At 46.1% G+C, this 26,158-nt stretch overlaps 1 protein-coding gene across 15 annotated transcripts in view; it reads right to left on the bottom strand.

Annotated features, from left to right (window-relative positions):
• ARVCF (ARVCF delta catenin family member) overlaps positions 1–26,158 on the bottom strand; it is a 269,139-nt gene that overhangs the window by 86,015 nt on the left and 156,966 nt on the right. For 14 of the 15 annotated variants that reach the window (XM_074606704.1, XM_074606706.1, XM_074606709.1 and 11 more), the window contains one exon: positions 4,577–4,735. In XM_074606704.1, the coding sequence (XP_074462805.1) occupies positions 4,577–4,735 (159 nt within the window). Of the gene's footprint in view, positions 1–4,576; positions 4,736–20,511; positions 20,570–26,158 lie in introns of those variants that run through there. The other variant, XM_074606719.1, reaches the window with a different exon arrangement.

Raw genomic sequence — 26,158 nt, 5'->3', positions numbered from 1 at the left:
ACTGGGCACGTGCAGACGGCACAAGCAGAACCCCCAAAGCGCACGGGACTCAGGGCAGGAAAGACAGTACTGAGATTTCAGTCCAAGTGGGTTATCACGGTCAAATGCAGTCATCTTGACCAGCACCTGTAATTTTGCCTTCCATTTTGTTATTGAGTTTGGGTTCGTTTTGCCCTTTTTTTTTTTTTACATAAATTAAGTACATTATAACAAGCTGATAGGACTAAAAATTTTGTTGAAACTATGTCATAAGACACAAAACAGATGAGAAGGAATGCACAAGGCTAGAAGCATTCTGACATTTCTGAGAGCTTGTTTTTGAACTACGGACTGTAAGAGTTAATCAGCCCCAACAGGCTGAGGCTATTACCTTTCCATTAAACGCTGTGTAAGAACTCGCCCTGTAGGTTTTCAAAACAACAGCTCAAATTTCTCCCCCTCTGTTTTAGGCTTGGTGTTTCACATTTTCAAAGGGACCGCAGCTTCGGCTGAAATCCACTCCTGCTCCATCACCTAACTCCCTCGAATTCTGGGCAAAGTCTGGAGGAACTGCATCGCGGGGTACCCGGCACCGCCGCAACCCGGGAGCTTCAGCCACAAGTGCGTTCCCACCGGTGGCGGGGGACGCGGAGCAGCAGTTAATCACGGCTGGGAAAGGGCTGGCCTCGCCGGGTGTCAGAAAGCACAAGGCAAATGGATGGGCTGGAAACGAACAACTTCGTACGCAGATTGATTTCACAGTTTGTTATCATAAAAGGTCATTTTCAATTAATAAGAGTGACCTAAATCTCTTCAATCTTTTAGCATTTCGAAGACAAAAATAAAAGGTGCCTGAAGAAATAAAAGAGCAAACATTAACACAAGCACGCGCACATCTAATTTGCTTTGCTGGGTTCTCCTGAGCCCCTTACAAGGGTCCCTGGAACAGCCGGCAGCGTGCCAGCCGGCAGGCGAGAAGCCGCACTCTCTCCCAAGGTGACTTTCACTGTTCCAGCACGATAGGTATTTGGCTTCCAGAGAGATTATAAAGTTGAAATGAAGCATTATCTGCTACATCTTTTGTGCACTGAATGTTATGTAGGGACTTTAGTAGAGTACTAAGAGAGTAACAGTTTGGGGAAAATTACTCAGAAATATCTCATTTTGAGAAGGCAGATGTTCTCTATTTAAGATATGTCAAATATTAAATTCCATTATGCCTTCTTCCCGCCTCACTGCTACAGGCATCTTCAAAGATGTGGGAAAAAGCACAGCAAAAACCGCCAGTGCTTCTGGATTAAGGTTGTTTACTTAATACACTATTGAAGAGAATAACCTCTATAAATTACAGTTTTGAAACAACAGGGAAAAAAAAGAGGAACAGCAGCACACAGGAGCATTAGCATTCACTTTTACAGCTTTTGCTATGCTTCAGTTCAAGAGGAGGAAATTCAGGGGCATGACTCTGCCACAAGCTAAAGATTCATATAATTTAGCAAAAATAAATGACAATTTTCTTTTGAAGAATCCAAAAATGCATACTAAACGGCATTAGGTTGACTAATCCCCACCTAAGCTACCCAGCAAAGAGAGCATACATTTGGGAAACATCTGTGGTCTCTTTGGCTCTTAAAAAACCCATGACCTGTGTTATTTACCCCGTCAGAGAAAGCATCTCGTGCTGCCACTTTCTTTGCAAGACAAATATGCTGAGGTTGTGCCTGGCACCGTCCAGTAGAGCCTTCTGGTTACACTGGTAACGAACACAGGTTCTCAACGCTGCCTCAAAGAAGTCCAGAGCAAGCGCAACAACGTAGAGCATAACAACCTTTATTTGTACGTTGTGCTAACGACCTTGATTTAACTGATCAAAGTAAAAAAAAAATAAAATAAAAATAAAGGTGAGCATAAACCTAACCCCCCCAATGGTTAATGAACAGAGTGGGACTACCTCAATTTCAAGCATTGCCCTTATTAAGTACCAGATTAGATCGTACTGAAAAACAGATGTGAGGATTCCCACCCTACGAAGCGTTGCTCCTGTCCAGGGATAGGTACGCGCACACTAACGCAAGGCCAGACTGATGTTTCTTGGGGAGGTTTGTTTTTTTGGGGTTGGGGTGTTTTTGGTTGGTTGGTTGTTTTTTTTGGGTCTGTACCCCCCCCCTTTCCTTTTTTTCAAATCTAGGAGGGAACCGGCGGAGACACAGAACAGCAGTTTCTGGCCCCAAAGGCCCTGCAGCCGCACGCCGCATGCCCAGCAGGCACGTGTTGGCATCTCTCCCCCCAGAGCAACGCTTTCCTTCGCTGTCCTCGTCTGCGCAGTAAGGTCAGAATTTTGCCACTGCACAGATACCAGAAAACTTAATTTTCTCTGGAAGTCTCTCACATGTAACAGTATGACCTATAAAAGCACTATGTTGATACCTATTAGAAGTGATAGTAAGTCAATGCCACTTAACTCCAGGACGCTTAACTGATGCTACTAAACCCCAGTGACAACAGTTTTTGTTTTCACATTCCCTACCAAAACAAAAAGCAAGCTGAAGACCAATGTGATTAATAAAAAAATAAAACTCGACCTCAGATTCATACTTAAGAGCTACTAAATCTATGCCCCGTTATCACAGCAAGGAAGAGTCAAAACAAAACCATTTCAGAGACAACAACCACCTCCGCAAAGTCACAGCACCTCTTCCGACACTTCGGGCTGAGCCAGCCCCATCTGTGTTTTGACATTTCAGAATCACTTTTCTCAACAACTGCTTTTTTTTAATTTTTTTTTTTCTTTGTAAGAGTTGGTCTTTTTAGCAGTGAAATACTAGGGAACACCTCGGGATAGTTCGCAAGCTGAAGTCAACGGCGTTATTTGAAACAACGTAAATGCAGACCGAAAGAGCTATGCCAGTGCCCGGGAAGAGCTCCAACACAGGAGCGAGCCTTGCTCTGTGGAACGGAGCAGTAGCTCTGGCGTTCCTGTTCTTCCAATTTTATTTTCCCATATGCAGATACAATGCCTGTTTTGGAGCTGCCACTGTCCTTTTCTGTGGGAAGATGGAAAAATAGCAGGTACGCCACACAGAAGAGAAAGTCGCACCTTTTATGCTATGAGAAACACGCAGCTTTATCAGCGGTACGACTATTTCAGACAGTTTTCCTCCATGTGGTCCCGTTATCTAGGGACCGCTGCATGGCCTCTCCTCTATTTTTACAGTCCCAGCTATCATTTTATTCCCTCGCATAGCTGCACTTACAGTCTCCTAAAACCATGTGCTACTATTAGTGCGTACAAAAAGGTGTCCGTCACCACTGTAATTTTATCACTTCCTTCCTGTAAATAACAGTTGTTGTTGCTGCCACTAGGAAGAAAACAGCATTTCTTTCAAGTAAGTCACAGACTAAATACATTGGAGAGCTAATCAGAATGTGGGGGTTTTTGTTTGTCTGTTTTATTTTGAGACCTTCACCTCCTTCCCACAATTAGAAAATAGGCCAGTTATATTTATCTTCTAACTGCAACAAATACTAAACCAGGTACTCCGTCCATAGCAATGCGCGCAGGCCCGCTGACCTCAGGAAATCAACGTTCATTTACTCCACCCTGAGGATCTGACGGCCTGAGTGGGTATCTCAGAGGGCTGCAACTCTGCAACGCCAGTACAAAGAAACACCAATTTATACAGCCACCTCTGATCAAGTCCTTTTACACAGAAAGCGGCTGGACAGTCTCTTTTGGGTTTCCTTGACCGATGCTGTTTAGAAGTTTTGAAAAAGGCAATCACCCTTAATCTTTCACATGACCAAAACCAAACAAAGATTTCAGCTCAACTTCCAAGACCCAAATACCAAGTGGTACCCGAAAGCATGCAAGCCCGCCATGAACGTACAGCACCTGCTCAGAGCTTACAAAATTATCTCACATGAGGGAACAAAAAGACATCAGGAGAATTAGAACATACGCAACACCTGTAATCCAGCTGAACCCGAGGTACAGGTTGTTTGAGAACACACCCAGCCTTCTCCATGCACCAGGAGTAAAATTCCATTCATAATATTGTTGCAAAATTTAAGTGCTGTGGTGTTATTTAAATAGTATGTTTCTTGTCCTAAAGCACAAATGCATAATTGCATATTGTTGTTCTAGACTGGAACTAATTTGAAGACGTATTTCCAAGCCCATTTGCCTCAGCTGCAGAAGTAATTTGCTCCAAGCCCTACCAACTCATCTAATTCTCAAATCACCACGTGCGTTTGCAGGGCAATGCTGTGAACCGTTTCAGTAAAATAAACGGGATTCTAAAAAGAATAAACAGTCTGGGAAGGGGTTCCGGGGTTTTTGTTTGGCAAACCTGGATAATTTCTCCTGTTCAGTTCACAGCTCCGTGAACAGCTGTATTAGCACAGCCGACAGGGAGCAGACTAGACGTGGAGGTGAAGCTGGAAAAGCCCCGAACTCAGCTTTGCTGGCAAACACAACATTCCAAATGACCAAGGATGACAACAGCGTGATTGCCATCACTCGTGCTACGCCCTGCTATTTTTATTTCGTGATTAGGTGGCATTTTGCCATTTTCCTCATTGGTTAACAACCTCCCACCTTGGTTTCAGTTCTCCTTGTGGTTCCATCTTCAGAAGTGACAATAGACACGTGGGAAGTGGGAGTGCCTGGGTCTTCCTCCACAGTAACTGTCTCTTCCACCATTTCTTGAGGCTCTTGCATCATTGCTATTGATGTCTGGTTACTGGGGCTTTGCTCCTAGAGAAGCACGTGGAAAAAAAAAAACCAAACAATTAACTTTTCACTTCTACCATCATGGTATAACTATTCTATTGATTTCAGCTTTCTCGACTGAGAAACATGTTTTACCCAACAACTCGTGAGCTGAGATTCAGAGAAAGAAGCATTTACTGTCTCAGAACAGCGTGCTGCAGCCAGGCTGGTGTGGCTGAGCTCAGCGCGGGGAACGGACATCACGCGAAGCATGTATCAAGCACTTCGTATTCGCAGGCAACCTACTACAGACTACCAGACTACTACCTTCTATTTAAACCTGCTCTAAGCTTTCTCTCCAGTGCCCAGGGTAGGAGTGCAATTTTTGTCTGTAAAGACACCCATTCTGTCCCACCGCGAACGGGACCATGGCCTTTCAGAGCAGTTAGTCCTACACACCATTAGAAGTTCACTTCCATTTGGTAAAATACACTCAGTTGCAGACTACAGAAGGCTACAAAATCGTCAAGACCTACTGTTAGACTGACACCTTTCTCAAACTGCCCAAAACAATGATAATTTAAAAAAAATGGACAGCTAGAGATTAATAGTTGAATTATGTGAAGTGCTACCCCTTCTGACATCTTCCCCTCACCGAGTCTGTAAGATCTAACTGGCTATAAGCTTATTTAAGATTTATAACAGTTAGACAACATAAAGAAACACCAAACAGAAAGAAAGCAGATCAAAGGCCGGTTCTCGCAGGGATAGTGCCCAAAGAGATCGCTCCCGCCTCTCGCCAGCACTCGGGAATGAACTTTCCTTTTCCTCACGCAGTGGTGTCTCGGCACAGGGAGCAGGGAAGGTCCCCTCTGGGAGATGAATGTACTTCAGGAGTTTCACAGCAAGTGGCCAATAAGGAACCGGCTCACGCATTAGACACTGAGAAATAAGACTTTTCCCCAGCATTATGAATCCTCAACTACGTAAAACGACATGACGGACTTTCATTTCATTATATGCCCTGAAGGGATCGGCTACACAGGCCTCAAAAGCCAAAGCAGGGCTTCTATTTGCACATCTTCTCAGGCAGGCGCACAAAGGACAACCTTTACTAACGAATATACACACACACAGACGCACTTTTTTATTTTTCATTAAAAAAAAAAAAAAAGGAAAGGAATGACACAGGGCCCTAAACTACAAAGAGAACACTCTTTCCCCAAAATAAACACCGTGGGCAAATTCAGTACACCTGTTCTCGTCACAGGAAAACAAAATGACTGGGATGAAAACTGTTGCCATGCAGGCGTTGAGTCAAATTACATCAAGGCTTAAATGTTCTCTACCTGTGAGAAGCTTCATCACCAGGGAACTACAGCATTTTATTGTGTAGCATTTTGTTCAGAAAAATTGCGTTTCATCCCAAGGATGAGCTCCGGATTGCCTCCTTTGCTGTGCCACGCTTGCTGCGAGAGCTGCAGGACAGTATCCTTCGGAGTGACCTCATGCTGCTGAGCAGGAGCAGGGTGCTGAGGTCCCATTAAGCTCCACAGGGAAAAGTGACGTTTAGTCCTTGTGTGATCTGTAATTTGCTTTGAAACAAGCCCAGCTGCCCCTGTTCAGTCTCCTTTATTTACAGCGGTATTCTGGCACTGGAAGTTCAGTTAGGAAGCCGCTTTCGTTTTCAGGGAAGCGCTAGTACTAACCAAGACCACGACAATGCGCCTCAAGGCAATCACCTCGGTCAAAACGCAACACGGACAGCCTTCAAAGGTAACGCAAGCCAGACCACCAGAGGTGACATAAGCAGACACCACTTCCATTTCTATTGAAACCACAGAATAACTCAGGCTACAGGATCAATCGATGAGAACAGGGCTTCTGAAATCCTAAAGATCACTCCTTCCACTCCGCGGTACGTTGGCCAATGACTTACGATACACACTGCATCCTTTATGGTTCAGGTGTCAGATTGTGTCTTCTGCCCACAGCTTCAGAAGGAAAACTATCTCCTGGGAAAAATACATTAATCCCTTCACGTTTTTTTTTTTTTGAAGATAGCACTTTCTAACTGCAACTCCCTTTTCCCCACCCCACAGGAAAGCCTCCCTCTAAACAGAAGATTTTACACAATATCGCAATACAGTAAAGACTCAGAACATCTATTCATCTTTGTGCAACCCCAGCCTTGCCAACAGCAAGGAAACTAGTTACGTGCAGAGGTTTTTTTCCATTACAACTTGTCCCTGTAAACCTCCTCGTCATCTCCAAGGCACTGAATGCCAAAACTGCTTCAAGGCGGGACCTTCTCGCTCCTCTCACACACACACATCTCATCCGTCATCCTCATTTCTAGCTGCATCTTGAGGTGACCACATGAATTTATGTCCCTGTTCCCCTCCAGAATCTTCACAAGCAAACTCTGCTTTGTGATACTAAACCTGAGGAGATGGAAGGTGGAAAGAAATATTTTGCTCTTTGTGCTTTTGCACAACTTTTTCTTTATGAAAAAAATAAAGTCTCCCTTTGTATTCAGCCTGCCTGTGGGCAAAGGAAACCTTTAAAGCTGGGCGCTTAAACACGAGCAAATTGCAAACTAGAGCATATTGACTTTAAATGAGCACTGTGCTAGTTTTTATCCTCTGGCTGCTTCTCAGATGAAGATTTAGGGAGATGAGGTACAGATCTGCATTCCTGCAAGAGAAATTGTTAGCAAGAGACTCTCCTAAGCACCGGAAAGAAAAAGCTTGCAAAGTTCAGTGTAGCTAACCCAACACAGACAACTAACGAGACTGCATCTTCTTGCGTCTTCCTTCTTATTATGGGCGCTACCGAGGACAGCACGGGAGCAAAGAGGACAGCACATCATCCAGTTTACCCTTCCCTGAATTAGTTTAAGAAGGTGGTTCTTTGATCTCCAAAACCAGCACTTTCTCCACATTGCTAACTTAGGGAGTTGTCACGAGCTAACATTCACATACAAAAGATGTAAAGATTTTATCTGTTTTTACTTTCCATCATGAAGGATTTTAGGTCATCACAAATTGCAGAAACCGGGACACACTACCTCTCAACCACCTTCCTCTGTGCTCAGCTTCTGAGCCAGTTTTTAAGACGCTCTTTTGCTCTTTTTCAGCATCTCAGATTCCAAATATTTGGCAGGTAAGCCTAATTGTTCAAAGTTAAACACAAGTTGCCAGACAGGGCTGGAACACGACACCCCTAACGAATAACCCTACCAGTAGTTCCCTGCCTGCGCGCATCCTGGGGGGCATCAAGAAGAGAGTGGCCAGCAGGTGGAGGGAGGTCATCCTCCCCCTCTGCTCTGCCCTGGGGAGGCCACACCTGGAGTGCTGGGTCCAGGTCTGGGCTCCCCAGTTCCAGAAGGACAGGGAACTGCTGGAGAGGGTGCGGCAAAGGGCCACCAAGATGCTGAGGGGACTGGAACACCTCTCTTATGGAGAAAGGCTGAGGGATTCGGGTCTCTTCAGTCTGGAAAAAAGATGACTGAGGGGGGACCTTATCAACGCTTACAAATACTTAAAGGGTGGGTGTCAGGAGGACGGGGCCAGGCTCTTTTCAGCGGTGCCCGGGGACAGATCCTGTCCAGCCTGCTCTGGGTGACCCTGCTTTGGCAGCGGGTTGGACTGGATGATCTCCAGAGGTCCCTTCCAACCCTGACCATTCTGTGATACGCCCCCCCCCGAATTGCTAAGCATTATCCATGAGGTCCCTTTCAAATAATAATCCTTGTCTCCTTCCAAGAACATTACAAAACACCACCAAATTATGAGAACAGACTCCAAGCGCATTATTGCACACTGTGTCAGTAATCATGGCTTTTCTCCCTGCTTTTTTTGGAACCAAATGAATCCTGTTGATCTGTGCTTGCATCTCCACCACGGTTTTAAAAAGCCAAGCTATTTAAAAAGCAAAACAACAATCAATTTATCCTCAGCCTGTAAAAGTTAAGTGCAGATGAAACAGCTAAAGACCTTGTAAAATAAGAAAGAATCATAAAATAACAGTAATTTTTGTTTTGTTAAAAACCAGAATGATTTACCATTTAGGGCACATATCTCCTAGGGCTTATTTTGCATTAGAATACTCCAGCTTCTACAATCATCACCATTTCAATTCCTAGAGTTATATTTCCATCAAAGCGGCTACATTATATCTTTTTTTAATAAAAGAATAACCTCCCCCAGGAGAATCAGACATCCTACTTTAAAACAGTAAACAAAGTTCTTTATTCTCTGTCTATGAAACAATTTAAAACAGTCTGGAAATAATATAAAATTGCAGGAGGAGACGATTACTTCCACCAAAACAGCCCCTTCTTCAAAACCACGGAAAACCACGTTCATCGACTCCCCGTTCTCCCAGAGATGCCCTTTGTTCAGCAGATTGCAGCGCAGGCTCTTCAGGCTACTGCTTACTCCAGGCTACCATCAGATACCAAAACTGAAGGTTTTCGCAAAGCACAAGGGCTGGATTCTCCACCAGTGGAAACGTCCTCAGTCGACCCCAGCACAGGCAAAGCTCAAGTGTATCAACTCCTGTGAAACACATGACAAGTCTGGGCATAATTAATGGCATTGGACAACAATGCTAACTGAATTAAGTGTGGATTCTCTCTCTTCCTAATACTCTTTGTATAAATTACTTATTGAAGTTGCAACCTCTGCGAAACATGAGATTATTTATAAGTTCAAAGCAGGAAAACATCAGTTTCGTCACAGTCAAGCCTCATGCCGTCGTTCTGCCCCACTGCTCTCCTTCCAGCTTAGGTCCACACTTCCAGCTCTGTCACGGCCTCAAGCTTGCTATTTGCTGAAAGCACGCGAAGGAGAAAGGAAGACAAAGGAGGCAAGTCTGCAGGAACACATCAAGCCAACAAGGCTATCTTGAGATCTGCATCAGATTGGCATCCCAAAGGACATCAAAGAGGAAGAAAATGACTGGTGGAGTTTGTTGAACTTGATGCATTTCTGGCAGACCTTTCTCCAATAACAGATCCAGCTCCCCAGCAGCTGAAGACTCTCAAATCTGTCACCATCCCATTCTCCTGCCTTGTCAGACCTCCCTTTCTTTCATCACAGCCTGAAGATCCCTTGTGCAGACAGCTTTTTGTGCATCTCAGTAGTGCAGCAGCTGGGATCCAAGCTAACCAGCACACGTATATCACGGGCCCTGCATCATCCCAGAGGCAGCTGTAGGGAAGACTGTCTTACTCTTTTTAGATCGTGCTTCAGGAACAGAGAAGCAGGTAAGGCCTCACATCGCAGTGCCTGCACTGCTGCAAGGCCAGGAACCTTCTGGAAGAAGGCAGAGGCCTTACATTTAAGGACTGACACATGCTCCACTCCTCCTGTTCGAAACGCATGGCAAGGTCCAGGTCTGCAGCACCAAGCCCAGGTGCTCAGTCACAGAATGGTTCAGGTTGGAAGGGACCTTAAAGATCACCTAGTTCCAACCCCCCTGCCCTGGGCAGGGACGCCCCCGACTAGACCAGGCTGCTCAGAGCCTCATCCAGCCTGGCCTTGAACCCCTCCAGGCACGGCACAGCCACAACTTCAGTCATACCTATCCAAACTCTTCACCATCAGGGCAAACACCAAAAAGCGCATGGACTACCCCGTGCCAAAACCTAGGCAGCGTGTAACACTGGAAAGAGAATTTGCAAGATAGACAATGATTTTAAGATGGGAAATATATAAATATCTAGTTTGCCATATATAAAGTGATCTCCTATTCTCTGGTTAAACGTCATATGAAACAAAATGGGGTTTTCATATATATAAATATATATATCTATGTACATATACAATGGATTCAGCTCACTTCAGTGTGAACCCAAACACGTCAGCCTACGACAAGCCCCAGGCTCCGTCAGAGCTCTCCCACGAGCGCTACCCTAAGGCTGGTCAGTTCGGAGCGCAAGGCAAGCGTTAGCCCTCGGTGAAAGCAGGCTGTCCTGGCATGGGGCACCAGAATGAACTCAGCCACACACCACAATGCGCTAACTGTTTCCCGAACACTTACACGCTTCCTTTGTCCCTTAGAAACACACACGACCAGCAACTACCAAATAACGCCAAGAGCTTTTAAAGCACCAGGGTTAAAAAGGAACATTTCAGCAAGCGAAAAAAAAACCCTCAACTACAGAAGTTTTGAAAAGCCACAAAGAGCAGCTTTTTTTGCAAGCAGGCATGGCAATTCACCATCTGAAGGCATCACACCTTTCAGGGAAAGCAAGAGGCGGAGGTGAAGGAGAAGGAATCAAAACCCAGACAAGGCCCGTAGCAGTAATATTCATCCCTCACGTACTGCAAGACACACTGGGGTTCTGTTCAGCCACGCGGTAACTGCCCATCAACGGGGAAATCTACAGTGCTTGCCCAACGGTCAACAAAGAGGGCTTTTATGCTATTTTAAACAATCTGAAGTGTCTCAGTTAATGGAAGACCGGGCAATTGGCCCTCAACTATTTCTAATTGACTGGAATGATGGATGAAGCTAAAGGGAAAGCTGACCCACTGAACTTCTCCGTACAAAGCTAGAAAACCGAAGGAGATTGTAAACAGTTTATAAGAACGAGAAGTGGGAGAGGCAGAATCCCAGAGGCTTTGCTCCTCTCAACCTGCTGTTGTTTCAGACGAAAGAAAACAAAGAGCTTCAACTCAGAGCAACAAACAACAAAAAATACGGGGAAGGCCTAAACAAATAGGGTATTTTCCCATGCTCTCCTCCCCTTTCTCCAGGAGCTACTTAGCTCTGCTATGCAAGCTGATCCTTTGAATCAGAAAGGGCAATTTGTCACTTTGACAAGTAAGACGTCTCTCAGGGCTCTGTATTGCCTTGCCCTGCTTTTCAGATCGACTGGCTGTTAACCAGAGATGTCAAGACATTACATCTCAGTCAACTTCAACAGATGTGATAATATATGCTTAAAACTCAGGGGTTAATCAGTCCCACTGCACTAAAGGTAACGCTCAGCAAATCGCGCATGCCCACTGATTCTCAGAAGAAAACCATCACTAGTGGCTTTTGTACTGCGGAAGGGCAACACTGCTGCAGTGTGACGGAGCGGGCTGCCGACCTAAACGGCTCCCGGGAGGGAAGGGTGAGGACACACATCTTCCAGGCAGGGAAAGGGAGGCATAATAGGTTCAAATTCACAACATCAATCTTCAGGCAGCGTAGAAAAGTATCCAAACACACAAGAACTTAGTTCTTCCTCTTTAGTCAAGACAACGACTAAGAGCTTCAGAGAACAGTTCAAACCTCCTACAGACTAAATCACCTCCTTGGACACATCCAGTTCTTGCCACCCATTCTGCAGGGAAATGACACCAAACACTTCAAGGAAGCATTAAAGCCGTGGGGTGAACCCAGGACTCAGAGCCTGATGTAAGAAGTCTGTGGTAAACCCCAGAATCCGACAGGGGTCTCACAATTCATCATTCAGTCCCTTAGACACAAGCCCTTTTCCTCCCCCCGTGGTTCAGCAAGATCAAGTAGTAAAACAGAATCACAAGCCATTATTTTTAATATGAAAATGATAAAGAAGAAAGAACACCTGGCACACACAGTGTTAGGGCTAGCCCTAGCTCTCTTAGCTGTCAACAGCACGGCTAGTGTTTGTCTGGCAGGTTTGCCCACTAGGAAACCATACTAAATGAGCAGGAAATGACTGTTTCTCACCAAGATTTGTACAGAGAGTTCACTGTGATTTGCCAAGCTACCTCCCAAAGACAAACACAATGCAAATCTGCGTGCCTAATCGTTGACCAAGCCCAGCACAGATCCCACTTGCTTCCTCTCTGGAGCCTTTCAGATGAACTAACCAAGGCTAAATTAGGGAGACTTTTAGTGGGATGAGGTTACATCATGGATTACAGTTTTCCAGCAAGCTTTTTCCTTCGTCTCCACCTGCTGCCTCTACAACGCTGGCACTAAGGGTGGTGTGGGATGGCTCATTTGTACATTCCTTTCTGCAAGACAGGCATTCTGCTTTCATTTCTTCTAACCCCCCCCAGAGTTTGGGTCATAAATTAAACCGATGCCTGTACTACTAGACATCAAGTCCAGAAACTTACATGCACATAGGAGTCAGAAGTACAACAGCTTGTCCTCCATCTAAGACAAAGAAGAGAGCCGTCAGCTTGGCTGAGCACAGCAGCGAGTTTCCTTACGCAGTCCCTGTGTCCCAGACTCTACCCCGGCCACTCCAACACATCGCCGCTGCCTTAAACCAAACCTGCCAGATTCAGGCTAACACACGCACGCCTACGTGTACCGCTACAAAACCACCTTAGAGAACTGCCTTTAACTTCAAGGCAGATGTAGACCATCTCTGCATCCTTTGAATTACAACCAAGACGGGAACATTATTTGGGTGTCCCAGCAGCCGTATCGCACCATGTTAAATTGAACTAATCCCCTCACCCACCCACAGTCTTGCCTGTAGATCCGAACTATGGAACAAAAATGCCTTTTTGTAGCAAAACACACCGCCACAACACAAAATGGAAAAAAAAAAAAAGCTTTTATAATCTTGAGGGAGGCAGAACAAACAGATCACTGATGAATTTTTAAGCCTGCATTCCAAGAAAGCCATTTCTTAAATAAATTATTTCACATTCTAGGGAATACAAAGTGATTGACAATAAATCTAATCACCCGCCTCGTAAGGAACATGCTTGCCAACGTCTCCCACTATGAAGCACCAAAGCAGGTTTGCTTGGCAACAAGACAGCAGGACTGCTTCAGTCCAAACAGCTCCCCGAGGGATCACCCACGTTAAATCACATTCTGCTGCCTCCCTCTGCAGCTCGCCCCCTTCCCTCCCAGCCCCACACCAAAAGCCACCGTCCAAATAAAACATCGCAGGAAACGTGTGAACAGCCTCTGACAGAGGCCCCGCTCTCAATATTATCTGACCCCAGAGAGCAAAAATGTGACAGCAGGAAAGAAACTGTGCGGGAGGTCTCTGGATGACGACAAGTCCGTTTGAACACCAAAAGACACAAACGAGCCAACAAAGCCAGAGGCCGCTCCATCTGCTGTAAATCTTCCAAATGGAAGAGATCCCAGCAGAAAGACAATTTTCCCAAGTGCGATGCAGTTACTGTGCTATTTCAACTACCCCAGAGAGTTTACCAATAGCTTTTTCCCCCCGCCAGTAGCCTGTTTACTTCACACATTCTCTATTTATCTCAACAACCCTGACTTGTACATGGACAGTCCTCCCTCAGACTGGAAGGAGAGCAGCGAGACTTGCTAAGCCGGTGTTAAGCTAGCAATAACCAGCAGAATGAAGGGAAAAAAAAAAGAAAAGGATGAGAGACAGCACTTGTATATTAGAGAAATGCCGAGTAAGACCATTTCATCATCCCCGCTGGGCATCCGCATGGTCACTACCAGGAGAACCCGTTCCGCTCTCCCGGCCGCTGGCGGGGAGGGACGCGGGCACGCGGCAGCAGGTCTGCCAACAGACAGGCAGAGAGAAGGATCAGAGAGGTCCCTCGTCCAGCCCTAAGGCCCAAGCTATTCACCTCAAAGACAAGGAGAAGGGGCGATCTGAGCACAGCTCGAGTGCCTAAAGGTGTAATGGAAAGCCGACAGAAAACCCTTCGGCCTCACAGATAAAAGGTTTAACTAGTCCCAATGCCAGGAAGCTGCGGGCTGGCAAGACACAACCATTCTGCTTTAATTTTTAGACAGCAAGTGTGAGTGGTGCAAGTAAGAAAAACTTACATGCTAAAATTCTGCTACCCACTTAACAGGTTGGACCTAATTATTTCTAAGTAACATGTTCCTGTTTAATCAGAAACCTGATAACGGAGAGGTGCTCATGCCCAGTGACTGACAGAAAGGGGAAAAAAGAAGAGATGAGGACCATTTATCCAGGCACTGACACCTAGAAAACTAAGGGGAAACCACTGAATCCATTCAGTGTATAATAAGAATGCTAAATATCGACAGCCAGGCCATTTGGCAGGGACAGCCATTACTGCACGACGAGCATGAATCTCAGAGAGGAGAAGTCATTTAAGCTAAGGTGGAAGTCACTTGCCCAGAGGTATATATCTTCACTAGTAAAGTGAAATAGCTCTCAATTTCTTAGTTAAATGTGTTTGGCTTTTTTTTTCATTTTACAGCAGCTGTGGCCAAGTGTTCCACACGCTGGCTGGAAACACGCATCTTCCTGTGCGCACTCCTGTTGCGCCGTGTACACAGCCAGCACTCCTGGGTTAAAACACCCGAGTCGTAAAATCCACCATATTTGCCAACCACACAATTATTTACATAGTATCTTTCTTATTATTATTTTTGATGTACTTTTGTTCAGCACTTCACAATGGAATTCAAACACAATAAAAGTTAAGACAAGACGCTGCCCTAGAGCCAGCAATCTAAGTCGCTTTCAACCAGGTCCTCAGAGAGTCATTCCTCAGTTAGACACAGATATCAAGAAAAGATCATACAGGATGAAATTAAGGACTTGCTATTAACAAGCATCAGTCTGAAAATGGGATTCACGCTCCGAATGCTGTACTTCCCCACAGCTGGCAAGACAAGCTGCGAGATCGCCGTTCCAGCCCAGGGCCAGGACAGCTGTGTCTAACGCCCTCTCCTTGGGGGTGCTTTATGCCGGGAAAGGGAATCTTTAATTTTTCCAGAGGAGCCCTGCCAAGCTGAGGCTGCAAAGAGGATACGGTGTGTTAGTTAACTCCTAGCCAGCTTGCTCATACCCTGGCCAGAACTCTTCAGAGTGCCTTATTCCCCGCGTGTGCGCTGGCAGCAGCGCCTACCCTGCTTTCACGCAAACCAGCCTCTCGCGCTCGCCTCCCTTCGTTACTGTTATTAGGCTCGTACAAGCTATGCCGTTCTCACCTGTTCTGGCAGAACACGCGGCACCCAGGTACCCAGCCTTGCCTTCTCGCCTTTATAGAAAAGGAACTGCTTCCATAAGAGCCACCTCCACTACCACAATTTCGGCAGAAATAAGCCAGATCTTACAGTGAAACTCCCGTAAGTGCACTAGAGGAGCCAAGTTCTCCGTAATCGGCAGCCCTTGTATCATCTATACGCACAGCTGTTTCTCAGAGTTCAAATGAAGTTGTTTTATTTTTCTTCCAAGTCTTCGCGAAGAATCAAAGAACAAACAGCCAGTCATCCCACCCACCTCTTCTTAAGCAGTTGGACAGACTCAGTCAGTACAAATTTAGCAGGATCGAGCCCCCGCCAGCAGTGAACACCCCACCATCAGCGCTGCTCCTGCCTCCAGGACTCACCCTCCGCACCGCCCTGTGAACGGCCGCAGAGACGTGCACTAGCGGCGTTCATCCTCCTTTGGCTTTCAGCTTTTGGGTTTACCCTGTTTTCTAAGGCGAGTGCGGTGCCTTTTAGTTCTTTCCCAGAGTCCCCAGCAGCACAAAAATATCCCCAAAAAGGTGCCGCTGAACCTACGAGTCAGGTTTGCTTATCTGGACTAACCCATCATTCAAAGTGATATTCTTCTCAAACGAAGATGTCCTCAAGAACAGTCTGACAGAAATCCATAATACTCCACAGCTCAACTTGTTAAACTGTGGAGCACAATAGCTATCAACAGATAAAACGCAAGCGTGGAAGAGAGGAAGTCTGGCAGAAAGGAGACGCAACAGCACGGCTGGGAGCCAGAAGCACCCCAGGAGGAGATGGGCAGGGGAGGAAAGCATTACCGAGTGCGCCGGTCTGTCCGGGGAGGGGAAAACCAGAACAATAAGCACGGCAGGGAAAAGGGACAAGGAGAAGAGAAAAAACTGAGAAAAGACAGAATACATAAATGGGAAGAGTTAAGTGTCATGTAAAAGCCAGATCAGTGGCTCTCACACAAAAAAAAAAAGTGGTAGGAAAAGGGCAGGAGGGTAGAGGCGCGAGAGAAATGTTTCAGTCTTTGATTTTGTCATGTTAACACTGCTCCGTCTCACCGTATAAATCTTTTGATGAACAGTAGCTCTCTCCACACACGGCAGTATATTAAGATTCTTTTTTAAGGCTTTCCAAACAACGCAATGTCATTCTTTGGCTTCTTACACGGTTTGCCTAGACTATGGTTTTGTTGCTAAGCTCTCATTAGATGTGTATCTTGTACTGGTACTTACTGACAGGGAAGAGATTATAAAATACGAGAAATCTGAGCACAAGCCCAGCATCGGATTTCACACACACGAACGCTCACTAGCAACGGTACAACGCCTGGTTTGGGACTTGCTGACCCTTCCAGAGACGTTCAGGATGAACTGATCGCGCCTGAACTGTTCCACGCCGCCGTCTGGGCGACTCACCCAGGAAAAGACAGAAAGGGTCTTCCTGAGACCCCCCCGGGAGCACAGCTGCACCCCGACCCACCTCCCACAGCAAACGTCCAGCCTCCCAGCACCCCACGCAGGAGCTCGGGATGGGGCAGGAGGCACAAGGGAAGCACAAGAACACCACAGCACAAAGACGGAGCCAGATTAATAAGTCTTGCTTGCAAGGGCTGACAGTCGGCCAGTCAGGAAGAGCAAACGGAACCATCTAGCTCTGGGTGAAGACAAAGACAGCCATCCTGAACGGCAAATTCCGTCAAACACCAATGAACGCTTCACACACCACAGGTGGGAAAACCAGCCTGACTCTACACTTAATTCAATTATCCGTGTCAACAGTGAGCAAACACATCAGTATTTACAGCTTCCCACCATTTATCAGTTCACACACGCAGCAATTAAATCAACTTCTGAGTACGGAATCATCATCAACTCTGATCACAAGAAAAAAAGAAAAAAAAACCCAGAAAAATATTTTTGCCAAGAAGTTTAAACTGAGTACAGCTCCATTTAGAAAATTAAAGGAAACCTAAGGATAACCGTATTGTTCACTTAAAGGCACCCAACGTATTCTAACGGGCTCTTAGTACACATCCAAAACGTGGCTGGAAACCCAGAACGGGTCACCGTGCTCTGAATACCCTCAGCATAGACATTACAGCTGTTCTTAATCCCAGCTTTGTAAACCTTGTAGACCTAACGCATTGTGCTTTTGGATCCATAGTATTTTGCAGAGCGCGGCAGTTCACCGGCTCACAAACACGGCCCGCCGGCTCACGGGGCAGAAAGATTTCTGCTGACTTCATGGATCGTTTCAGTCGCACTCATCAGGGATTAATAATTTTCCCTGCTAAGGATACAGGCAGCAAGTACTAAGTAGAAAAGATTATACATGTGTCTGAAAAGCACTGGTGACATTTTGATAGGTGATATTTAACTACACCCATAAAGACACTAAATATAAATTGTACTAATGAAAAACAGGGTCCTTCATTAAGAAGTGAAAAGCACATAAACCACCCAGAAGTGACTGAGTACTGCACAGCGCTGCTTAGAACATTGAATCATGTTCCGAAATAACCCAATGATTTCTTATTTATTTACTATTCATATTTATAGGCCTATTCAGAGTTTCTCCTTGAGAAACAGGGCAGGTGGCAGCTGTTCTATCACACTGATACAGACATGACCACAGATACTCAAACATTAATAAAAGATGCTTCATTCTTAGCTGACTAATTTCAAAAATCTCAAGCTTTTTGACAAGCTGCTGAAGTAAGCCCTTCTCTAACCTGCTGCTCTTTAGAAGAGGAGACATTTAAACCGGAGGTGCCTGTTTTCTCTGCCCAGCGGGAGCAGCCGGGACCGCAGGGAAGCGGCACAACTTCCCAGGGCGGTGGGGGACGACGCTGCGAGGCTACGACTGGGAAACACACCCTTCATACGGCGTCTGGGTCCAGCCCCACCGCCTCCGCTCATTCTGCCAGTTGTCTACCGCACAGGAAAACAGCCGGATTCACAATTAATTGTATCTGCTAGAGAAGGTCAAGTTGTCCCGTACTAATGATGTTTTGGAAGTCCCCAAAGAAAAACCGACAGCAAAAGCCGTACAAATGCACACAGCGAACAAGCACCGAAGAGGCGCTTCACTATTTCTTTTGTGAAGTTCAAACAGGATATTTAAATTTCAAATCTTTTGGAAGTCTTACTGCTCTTTAAAAGACAACTGATAAAATTGCTTTGTCATCATAAACACATTTTACACCCAGAACTTCTCCAAGAGGAAGCAGGATCATCAGATAAGCCTCTGTATTCTTTGACAACTTCAATGAAGAGATTTCTCCTCTTTTTCCACAAGAGATGCACACACACCACAAGAAATAAGATTATTTTTTTAATGAAGAGTATTTTATGTAACAAGAAGAACCTGAGAAACCATGAAGAGAGACTAACTCGAGTATTTGTGTCTCAATGCGTTACCGGTAAGGTCACGCTGGCACACTGCCCGTTCTGAAGCACTGCCATGTTTTGCGATGAAGGTGACCATCGTAGGACATTTGTGTTCCAATATCTTTATATAGCAGGAAGTAAGCAAGTATAGATACATATTCACATAATTAGTTTAACAGAATTTTACACAGGTTAAAAAAAAAAAACAACACTTCAGAACAAATCACTGAGCAAATTGCTTCAGGCAAATCACCTTCACACCTGCAGCAACGCCAGAGCAGGAGGAATCACCAGTGAAAACCATTGCTTACAGCATTAAGCAGCATTGTGCAGATGCAGCAGTCGAGCAAGTTCAAATGGTCAGTAGCAAATAGCTTTTGTAAACCATTTCTGTCTTGTTACTACTAAAAAAGATTCACAGGAGAACGGACTCGTTGTCAGGACCAGGTGGAGGGATTTTAAGGTCTTCACCATCCATCACCATCCCACAACACAAGCATCAGTTTACTGTTGTCTCTCTTGGAGCTATATGATCTTGCCGACAGACCAACGGACTTTTTTCTAAAAGAAGATAAATTGAATGGAGGCTTGTAATTCAGCTGAATTGCCCTGCAGCGTCGATTAACCATTCCATCTCAACGCTGGCGTCAGTGCAGTGTCCCACAGGGACGCAGACAAAGCTGTGGGATAGTAAGGGGAAGGCGCTGACAATACACTGCCCGTTCACGCAACAGCTCTTCTTTCGCAAGTGTACGTATATGCGTCACTACCTCAAATAGCTATTTCGGAGCTGATCATTCCTCATGCACACCACCGGTGAAGCGTGCTTCTCCGAACAAAGAGACCACCGACTGCCGGGAGCCAGCCAGGCTCAGCCAAGAGTCCGCAGGGCAATGGCGAACACCAGCATGTGCTGACACGGGTTCTGTGTGAGAAGGCTGGTGGCCGCGAGACGGCTTCAGCACGAGCTGCAGAGTGCTGCTCCAAAAGCCCAGCGGCAGCAGCCCCGAGGAGGCAGCCCCCAGCCGACCAAGAGAAATCACAAGTGACAATTCAGGAAAGCACGTTCACTATCCGTTCATGCACGCGTGCAAGCTTGGGCCAAACAGCGGATGCGCTAAAAGGTTCTCCCCAGAGGAAAAGTGTTTATTAATTAATATCTACAGGATTAATTGGTTCCCCATATGCTCTGCGGTGTTGCCAGGACTGCAGCCCTACTGATATTACTGAAAGGTGTGCAGTGTGGTGACTACCCAGGAAGTTCATAAGGACACTTCAGTCAATCCAAAAACCTAATTTACATTTTTCTTTTCACCAAACTCTAAGAGTGTCCATTTATGTAGAAGTCATGGAAAATGCATTTAAAATCGCTAACCCATTATCATTTGAAAAAAAAAAAAAAAAGCACCAACACATGCTCTTACTTCAGACCCAAGTGTGGCATATAGCAGAAAGACAGAAGGAAGATGCTGATGCCGGGCCATCGGCTGACGGACTGCCCATTACCTGCACTAGCCCTGGTGCTCCTTTCCCACAGTCACCGTTGCACCCCTTACACCCATCTATTCTAGTAGCTGGTGCCGCTGCTACCAAACTCATCTTTACATCGACCGCCTCCTCTCCTCCTGCTCCCTTTCATCAGTGCAGGAGCAGTATTTTTGGATTCTGACTACATCTGGCACAAGTCTGTACAGTGACATCATGTTTCCAGTGTTATCAATCTCATTGAGAGACTTCATTCACGCCCGTGTCAGCTGGCGGGTCACGGGGCCGCTCATTCCTGGTGGAGCAGTCATCCCTCACCAGCCCTGCCAGGTAAGCTCGGTTTGGAGGGAGCGCAGTCCCGCAACCATCCTCTTGTGAGCATGCCCTAGCACAGGTCGTGCCTCCTCATCCAGAAGGACAGATCACTCGCCAAGACGTTCCTCCATGACTGCGATGCCACCTCTCCTGAGCCCCTGGATGCACCTACGCAGGCCGGCAAAACCCTCCGTCAGCTGAGGGGAGGGCAAGCACCCATCACGGCAGGCTCTCTAGCAGATTCAAAGGCCTTTGACGTTTATTTAGTCCACATCTTCAATTTCAGCATTCCCTCACGTACACAATACCCGCTTAGAAACTTGAACACCAACAGCTGTAATTACTGCACCCAGTGGTGAACCCAGACTGCAGCAACAGCATCCGTGACACAGACGAAGCTGGCTGCCCCGCATCCCTTTCAGAAATATTCTGAAGTCAACCTCTATAGTAGAAACCTCTGTCCCAGCTAAATTAAAATATTGCGTTCCAAAGTTTTACTACTGTAAAAAATTGTTTAGAAATTGTTTAGAAACCACTCTCACAACATCAGAAAGGTCTCGGGTGCAGCCACACCACCATACTTAAGACCTCAAGAAAACGAAGATGAAAACAGCCGAGCTGTAGAACTTCAACAAGACAATTCTGCTGCAAGAAAAAGTTAAAAAGCATGCCACAAAAGAAACATTTATCAGTATACACAGCTCTGATTGTAATGTGTCCCAAACTAGCTTCCTACAGAGGAAGGTGCCACCAGGTCATGCTGGTAAAAAACAGAAGGGGCTGGAGGGAGGCTCATAATCACATTCCTAAATCAGAGGCCTTGCTAATCATCATTTCTTTACAAGTACATAATAACTAGAATGAAAATTAGAGCTGCCTTCAGAGAATAACGCTTGCTGTGAAGCAGCGTGCAAACGAGAGTCAGCAGGATCTACACTACCTGTCTGCAAACACGTTTCCGTTTTGTACTGGGCACGTGACCCGCAAGGCTTTGGAAGCCATCAGTGTAACACACGAGCGCACAACGCAGCGGTCAGGAATGCAGCAAGTGAAAAAGGTGGGAAGACTCCACCTGTCTGGGAGAGTTGTATCCGAAAGATTTGCAACATGCCACACGGACCTGGGTACGGCACTTCATCTTCCTGCGAGATGGCAGATCTCTCAGAGCCGTCAGCCACTCCTCTTTAATCAGAATATCTGCCCCATCCAATGACTAAATCCTGTGACATTTCATTTAGGAGGAGGTGTTTCTCTTCCAGATGCTAGTAAAATGCACACGACAACAAAAGTGACAAGCGTTTGGTTTCCAGCCGCTCCAACAGAGCATAACCCTACACAGAGGATTTGAAGAAGCGGTAACCACAGTACCCACAACGTCGTATCAAGAGAACCTCTGCGGTCTTGTCTACGGCCCGAGCTGCTCCTAGAGGCACCGCTTTGCTCTTCAAGGAGCCAGGCTTGAGGGGATCTTTTCCATGCACTTCACTTCGTTTTGGTTCCCTACCCTGCGTGCAGATATGGACAACTTCAGAAGCATTTGGTGTCCACCTGGAAGACATTAACGATTCATTTCCAAGCAAATCAAATATAGACAGCTCTTGGGCTTTCCTCTGTTTCTTCACTGCTTTCTTTAAAGAAAAAAAGAACACAAACATAACGTAAAATCCATCTAGAGATATTAAAAAGCTGCAGCGTTTTTCAGCCTCAGCACAATAGCTGGGGAGTCAAAGGTTTTAATCAGAAAACACGGGTTGGGAGAAGCGATCTCAAGTACACGAAGTGCATGCCAGATCAAGTCTTGGCTTTTGTCATTCACGGTAACTGTTAGACATCAATTCACAAACACTATTTTATCCCGGTTTTATATAAATCAGACCAGGTGAAAAGGCGCAAAGATGCGATTGGCACGGCCGGCTTCACTCCTAGGAGCAGAGAGGCCGAAGGAGCGAGGAGCCGTACGAGGTCCACGCGTGCAGAGCCAGTTGAGCGGGCGGCGAGAGATCACCCCCACCAGGGCTCCCCGCCCAGACCTTTGAAAGGCGCCACTGTCGTTCTGTCACGTCTGCAGTGCAGCTCTGGGAAGGGCTAAACACAGCCCAGAAGGCAACTGACAGCAGAACCAACTCTTGCTCTAAAGGTGTCTCCCAGGAGCCCACTGGAGCAGGCCAGGAGAAGCCAACGCATCTCAACTGCCCCAACACGAAAGCGTCTGCCAAAAGGGAGGGAGAAATACCAATTAGGGATTAGCGAAGAGGGGAAAAAAGCCACAGATACATTTTCACTTATCTGTAAATCCAGGGCTGTGCAGCCAGTGGAACCGAGCCATCACTGATCAGTCTCTCGGCTCTTGAGAAGGAAAATATTGTTCAGGTTTTTCAAGACAGAGTTAAAAGGAACTGCCTGCAAAGATCTCCCCAGACAAAAAGCGCTAGTGACTTCTCGCAAGATATAAATATACCAAAAACTCTCAGGAAGTTTCTGACTCCAACTTTTGCTTTCACTGACAGGTTGTCAGACGAGTTCTTGATGTCTCTGTAGCTGCACATCACCTGGGGCTGACTGCAGGAAAGCTACAGCTACAGCTTCTCACAGCAACTCCTGATGCAAATACTCTGTCCTGAAGGGAAAACAACACTCCTGAAATAAAATTAAACCACTGGTAAAGCTGAGCAATTACTCTGGAGTGAAGCCACTTTTAATAATAATAAAATCCATGTGAGGACAGCTGTAACGTATAAAATTTGCACTGGAATAGACTACACAGACCAGCGTAGCTATCCTAATACATCTGTCTCTGTCCAAATTTACAGGAATTTTTTCCTTAGTATAAAGGCTTGCAATAGGAATTCAGGAGAATATACGGGAGAATCTTTGAAAATTTGTTATTTTGTGTGTTCTATATATCAAAGTATAAAGAAAAAAAAATACTCAAGAAGCCACTTAAGGAGTGTGCTTAAGTGCTTTGTTTCCTGCCTGAAATTTGCCTCCTGACAGTGCAATCCATGATGACAAATGACAAAAGTGTTTTTCCCATCCAGTCACCACTCTAGATCTCTGAGATGTTCTGGGAGCAGTGGGAGGTAACAGTCGAAGCCAAAAATAGCTGGATGAGCTAGGGAATGCAAAGTACCAAACGGCCGGGCTGGCTGAATAAGGAAAGGCCCGATGAACGCGCACACGCAGCATGCAAAAGAGACAGGGAAATAAAATTGCCTTGATTGATCTGATTTAACATTGCTAAAAAAAAAACAACTCACAGCTCGGGATTTACTAATGGTGTTCTCCCAAGGCAGGCTTCACGTGACAGCTGCGCTTTGTATCTCTGGTAACGCCTTTAAAGAGAAAACCAAATCAGGCATAGAGTATATCCAGCAGCATCCGCTCCCGTACTGGTCTGTGCAGAGTAGTCAGCTTCCTATGGCTTCCTTTATTCTTTAAAAAAGAAAAAAATAAGAAAAAAAAAGAGGGAAAGATCGCACCTGTGACATGCCTTTAAGCATCAGAAGCTCGGTCAGCTTTTGCAGGAATGTGAGTCGCTCCTTGCATTTGCTCACAGAATACAAGAGCCTGGCGCAGGCTGGATGCTGCGCTGCAACGGACAGAGGAAACCTGCAGAACTGAGCTCAGGGGCTTTCACCCCTGGTAACCGCCGTTCTCTTCACTGGGGGAGGCAGTGGGCTGCTCGTGGTGGGCGTGAAAGAACGAAAGCTAAAGCAAACAGCTTGCAAGTCTTAATAAGTTATCCGTACTGAGTAAGAATCATAAAGGCCACACAACATACAAAGAGACCGTCAGGTTCGGTTAAGCTGACGTACGCTGATCAGCAAAAGACGCTGGAATACTGCCAGAAGTCCCAGCCTGAAAGATTTCCAGTTTAGGATGCAGTCACTGGGCGGGAAGCATTTGGAGTCCCGCAGCTGCCCAGGGGTACTGGAAGAACCCACGAGCGTCCCAGCGGAGCCGCTCCGCTGGCTGACAGCTGGGGCCTGAAACTGCCTGAGGGAAAAGAGCGAGCAGCTCGGAGAATGGCAAGAAGGCAGAGCAGCTCCTGTACATACTCTAACAGTACCTGGAAAACCGCGTTACAGACGTAATCTAATTAGACAGTAAGTCATATATCAACACTCAATGAAGTGATGATCTCTGCCACCATATCAAAGAACCTGAGATTTTTTTGGCATTTAAAGAAAACCAAGAAAGTATTTTCAGAAGTTGCACGTGAATCAGAGCCTTTGATGCTCCCCCTGTAAAGGGAGCAGGTGATCGCGCTGTCTCTCCAGCGAAAGCCACGCTACATTTTCTGTTTGTGGTGTTTATTCATCAAAAATGGGGAAAAAAAAAAATCCTTTTTGCTAGAGCGAAACTAATGGCAGAATGAACTACCTCATTCATCTAAATAAAATCAGCTCTAAACCCTGCAATAACCATTTAATTGCCTGCTTTGTTAATTATTTCACTGTTTATCTAATTCATTATGAGCATCTAAATAATGAGCTCATTCAGCACAAGCGAGATCAGAGGCACTGAAGACACCTTCTGCTCATTGTGGGTCTGTCCCCTGCAGCTTCATCGGGTTCCTGACCCGCCGGAGGCTGTTCCATCATTCCGCAGCTCATACGGCACAGCGCCACGACAGCTTCCTCTCTCCCTTCTAACATCGGGTCCTCCATAGCCTTTGTGTGGACTTTTGGGATGGTTACCTCTGATTTTCCCAATTTTGTTTCAGGAAAAAAGGTCGCCCTCCAGCACGGACAAGGAAGACACTCCCCAAGCAGGAGAACACGTGAATTGCTGTGCTGTTAATCCACTTTCCCTTTCCTCACCTGCTGCTTTTGCATTATTTTGCATACAGCTGCAACAACAACCGTTCCTGTGAAAATCAGGACTTCTATAAATACATAATAGTGCTCACTTGGGAAACAAGCACAACACACCTTCGAGAGGGCGGGAGGAACGGCAGTTCCACCTTCCACACAGCCTCCATCGCACCCTCTCAAAAAGCCACGGCACTCGTGATTTCCCTCACAAAAAGGCAAAGTGCATGTCACCTTTCTGTGCTTCATTTCAGTCCAGCATTTACATAGCTCAGAAGAGAATTCCACCTTTTCTGGCCATTTGCACGTATGATTAAGCGCGGCTCAAACTGGGGTAGTTCCACCTTCCTGGGAGGCGGTGACGAGCTGGCACACACGCGCTGGCCTGAGAGCTCGGACCAGCAGCTCAAACACTGCTCTCCGCTCCTGAGGAGTGACCTGATCTTCAGGTGGAGCCCCAGAGAAATATAACACCGGGGAAGTGACTGGGAGCCTTTCCCGTGGCGGACAAGCCCATGGCAACTCCACTCCAAGCGGCA

The sequence above is a fragment of the Larus michahellis genome, chromosome 13, assembly GCF_964199755.1.
Source record: "Larus michahellis chromosome 13, bLarMic1.1, whole genome shotgun sequence".
NCBI lineage: Eukaryota > Metazoa > Chordata > Aves > Charadriiformes > Laridae > Larus > Larus michahellis.
This window is presented reverse-complemented; position numbering and strand designations above follow the sequence as displayed.